The sequence below is a fragment of the Gavialis gangeticus genome, unplaced genomic scaffold, assembly GCF_001723915.1.
Source record: "Gavialis gangeticus isolate Ggan-Ray unplaced genomic scaffold, GavGan_comp1, whole genome shotgun sequence".
NCBI classification, from domain to species: domain Eukaryota; kingdom Metazoa; phylum Chordata; order Crocodylia; family Gavialidae; genus Gavialis; species Gavialis gangeticus.
The window spans coordinates 109060720-109064867 of NW_017729022.1; the positions used below are offsets into that span (position 1 = coordinate 109060720).

At 43.9% G+C, this 4148-nt stretch overlaps 1 protein-coding gene and 1 long non-coding RNA gene across 7 annotated transcripts in view; one reads left to right on the plus strand and one right to left on the minus strand.

The window, feature by feature from the left end:
* BCL2L14 (BCL2 like 14) overlaps positions 1-4148 on the plus strand; it is a 103923-nt gene that overhangs the window by 87671 nt on the left and 12104 nt on the right. For all 6 annotated transcript variants that reach the window (XM_019515957.1, XM_019515958.1, XM_019515960.1 and 3 more), the window contains one exon: positions 3264-3407. In XM_019515957.1, the coding sequence (XP_019371502.1) occupies positions 3264-3407 (144 nt within the window). The remainder of the gene's footprint in view (positions 1-3263; positions 3408-4148) is intronic.
* Positions 2425-3288, minus strand: LOC109296531. Its single transcript, XR_002096979.1, has 2 exons — positions 3205-3288; positions 2425-2937 (listed from the first exon to the last, which is right to left on the minus strand). It is a non-coding gene; the product is annotated as an uncharacterized LOC109296531 (long non-coding RNA).

Consider the following 4148-nt stretch of genomic DNA (forward strand, 5'->3'; position numbering starts at 1 on the left):
GCAGATGGTGAGGTGGTGCATCATCACATAGAACACAACACACTTTTTTCCAGTTAAAAATAAACTAGAAGCTTTGCTAACATGCTAGGGGCCTAGGGTGATACTATTCAATTTTAAAACTGATGCAAAAATGAACAAAACTTTATTGGAATGAGTTAGAAACAGCCTGCAAGACTGTGAAATAGGAGGTACATTATTAGGAGCAGCTAATAGACAGCAGAATTGCAGTAGGCAGACTAGCTTGATTAATGGAACATCAAGACCATTAAAAAGAAAAGGGTCATTAACACCTGTGGAATGAAGAGTTTAGAAGGAATCAGTTTTTAATGAGACATGAAGTCTAGTGACTCCCTTACTGCTGCCTGAACAGAAATGCTGGTGCCACTACTAGGCTGTTGGCTTTAAACTTTGGATGGAGTAGGAATCAAAGAGGGGTGCAAGTGCACCAGTGCACCTCCCCTTAATCTGCCTCTGACTGCCTGAATGCTCTTGCTAGTTCGTTCCCCTCTACCCACTTGGTTTCTGTTTCTCTCCTTTTGCTGGCTGGTCAGCCTCTAGTTTTTTTCCCTGTATTTGTTTTAATGCATTTTATGCTAGCTGTTTTGGTTTTCTTAACTAGGAAACAATTACTTGACTATCCTCACTGCCATTTACCTCCTTTCACATATGGTAGATTCATGCTTCTTTATACTGTGAACTCATCTTGCTGCCCATGACTATCCTGCCACAATAAAACAGCTATACAGATCTGGTTTTCCAAGTGCTGGTGCACTATCTCTGATACCTGGCCACAGGATGTAATGAACACCAATGTAAAACAACTCAATAGTAGGACTGCCAGTCCTGTGTAAGACCAGAAAGAAAGGACTGTGGAGGTCTTCTTCAACACTCAAGATTCTTTCCTTCATCAACACTCAAGAATGACATAAGGCTTATTCATGGGCTCTGTCCATCTGCAGAGCTAAGGCAATCCATGCGTGCACCACGTCTCGATCCCTTCTGCATTCTTAGCATGCCCTGTGCCCTGGCATGTTGGCTCAAATGTAGCTTTGTTCCAAGCCTTCCCTCACTTCTCCCACACAGGTCCCCCACTACAGGTCCTCCCCTACAGAATCCCTTTGAAGAGTCCCTTAGTGAGGAGGCAAGGGGTGATAACAACCTAAGACAGGTAGATTCTGAGAAATCTCCATGGAACCACAGGGAGGAGTGGGACATGGATTGCCCCTCAGCAAAGGGTCCTGTACCTACAAAGGTCATTGGGAGGGGGAAACCCTGCTGCAGAAGTGGCTGGCCTATTCTTGGCTGCACAATAAGCAAGAGATCTGTTTGCCCATGTCAGCCTTCAGATTCAGGGGGCCTTTCTTGGCTCATTATTATCCATAATTTACTGCATCTTCAAAATCCATAGATCCCCATACCTTTCTATAAGGTGTTGTGTTGATTCCACCATGTCTCCCTGGAGAACTAGTTTTTTGCTCTGAAATACGAGGGTTGAGAAATGGTAGTAAGATGTTCTGTAAAATTTCCACACTGATTTGGCACAAGTAAGATAATATAGAAGTTACGTATCCAAACCATTCATTCTCGGATATCTTCTAAATTCTCCTAAACACCTTGAAGCAGCTCCCAACCAGCAACTCCCCCAGATGTCAGACCTCCTAGCATCTTCCAGTTGAATTCTCTGCCTAGATCCCTCCCTCCTATCCCTCTTGTCAGGAATAAGTGGCACCAATCTGAATAATCTCTAGTTGCCACTTGTCTACCTGCACGTGCCATATTTTTTTTACTTCCTTCCTAGACATTGAGACAAATTGTTTGGCTTTTCTGCTTTAAAAATGTGATGCTCCTTTTACTATACCATTATAGTTCAGCCGGAAGGTGGCAGTATGACCCCAACTAAAAATGCCATTTGGAAAGGCTTTCCTTGAAGGAAGTGTTGGGCCCAAAACTCAAGCTGCAGTTGTGTTTGAGCAGACTGCTGAGCCAAAGCCTAAGGCATTTAATGCGTGTTTAAGGCAGTGGTTCTCACTCTTATTTGACTCAAAGCACCCCTCAGAATGTGCCAGCTCTCTGTTTTCACCCCTCTTTTAACTATAATAACAGCAATTTTTCTGTGGTGAAAAACTCAGAAAAACCACAACAGGTCAGGAAATTTTGAAACTTTGGATTCCTATCTGAAATCTCTGGGTTTATCTTGTGAATTATGTGCAGGTATTTACATACCTAACAATGTTAATATTTTGCAACACCTTGGATGAGAATTAGTGGTTCAGGCATTCTACAGAAATGGAGTATGCTTTTTGAAATCACTGGCATGTCAGTCCTAGAGTTTGCCAGTTCACAGCTGAATGGATGAATCCTTGGACTGAATTTTTTTCCAGAATTGGGTACCTAATTTCATGTTTAAGTCATGGAAAACTTGGCTTGTTTTTGTTGTTTGGAAAGGTCCTGACCACCCAGCAACTCCCAGACAAAGTGTTTATAAAACTCCAATCAGTGCTGGGTCATCCAGGACAAGGTGTGAAAGTGGTTGTTATTAACCAAGGCACTCCACAGTAGAGGTCCTATGTTGCTATGCAAATTGTACACACACACTGTCTACTGGTAACACAGGAGCTGCCATCTGGTTGATCAGGGCTAAATGCAAAATGAGTTGCTGCTGGAAATTGCTCTGTTGTGACAGCAGCTATTCCTCCTCGCTTAGCTAGCATGCAGTACCAATCTGGCTCACCTGTCTGAGCTGATGCCGGCAGCTCAGGAAGGTCCTGGATAAAGTCTTGGCTGCTGTAGGTAAGCAAGGCCAACTGCTGGACCAAAGAAACCTGTTGTTGCACTTGTCCACAGCAATGTCTAGTCACATAAGGCATGTGTGGCCCCATGCTGATGTAGACAGGCTCTGAAGTGAAACTCCTTTGGTTTCTCGAGTTTGGGCCCAGTCTGGAGAAAGGAGGGAGAGATTGTTGTTATAACATATTACAGGTATATTTCATAAAGCTGGGCATGACCCATTCATTACATCAAGACCAGTTTTTGCATGGCCTCTAATTGGGGGAGTGGCTATAAGAGTTTGGGGAGCATTGTGGGGGTGTGGTGTACATTCAAAATTATCCATGTGACTCTGAACAATAGCAAAATCCATCACTGGACCTCAGCTTTCTCCACCATAGGGCAACTGTGGGCACAACAGGTAGAAGTTTGGCTCACCTGCTTGAGGGCCTAACAAGGAGGTGGCTCTTCTTTTCTCTCTCTCTCTCTCCTCCCAGCTAGGGCAGAGACCATCAACCACGTTGCAGACAGACTTGTCAAGATAGTTTGTTTCAAATCACCATCAGATTCCTCAAGAGTGGCATTCAGAACACTAGTGCATACTCCAAGCCTAGAAGAAGATGGGAATGGCACTGAAAAAGGTAAGACTGAGAAGTTCCACTGTGGTCTATACAGTATCGCTCTCCGAGAATGATGATATGTGGTCACGCTGCCCTTTCCAGCTGGTATGATTAGTTGTTGATGGGGAGTGGCCACTCATGAGGAGCTGAATTTAGTTTTAATTTTTCTGGGTTTTGCTTCATTGTTCCCACTCTAGAAACCTCTCCTGGCACTATTGTTAATTATTTGTGTTGCAACAGGCCCCAGAATCCCCAGCTGAGTTTAGGGTTCCTTTTTATGGGTACCACATGCATGTTAAGTAGCAATCTTACTGTGGTTGACTAGCCATTGACAGTCCCTCAATTTAAGGATGACCTCTCCCATGGCTCATTGATGGGTCTTGAGATGACTTAAGAGTCCAATCCTGCCACAGATTCATCTGCAGAAGATGCTGGTCTTTCCTCAGGGAAGAGTACAAGTGTGGGTTTCCTCTCCTTTTACATCCTTCACTGTCTCTTCTCTGCTTTGTGGGCAAGGTGCTTCACATTGAAACAGGCTGCCACTTGATTGAGGATGCAGCATTATTGGGGTTGGTCAGCAGCCAGCTCTTCCCAACTTTTGATGGTGACATTCATTTTCTTGAGGTATGACTTCAATGTGAACTTTGTAGGATTTCCTCTGGCCACTGTCATCTCAGGCCATTACAGGCATACCTCGTTTTATTGCACTTCACTTTATTGCACTTCACAGATATTGCGGTTTTTTACAAATTGAGGCAAGAC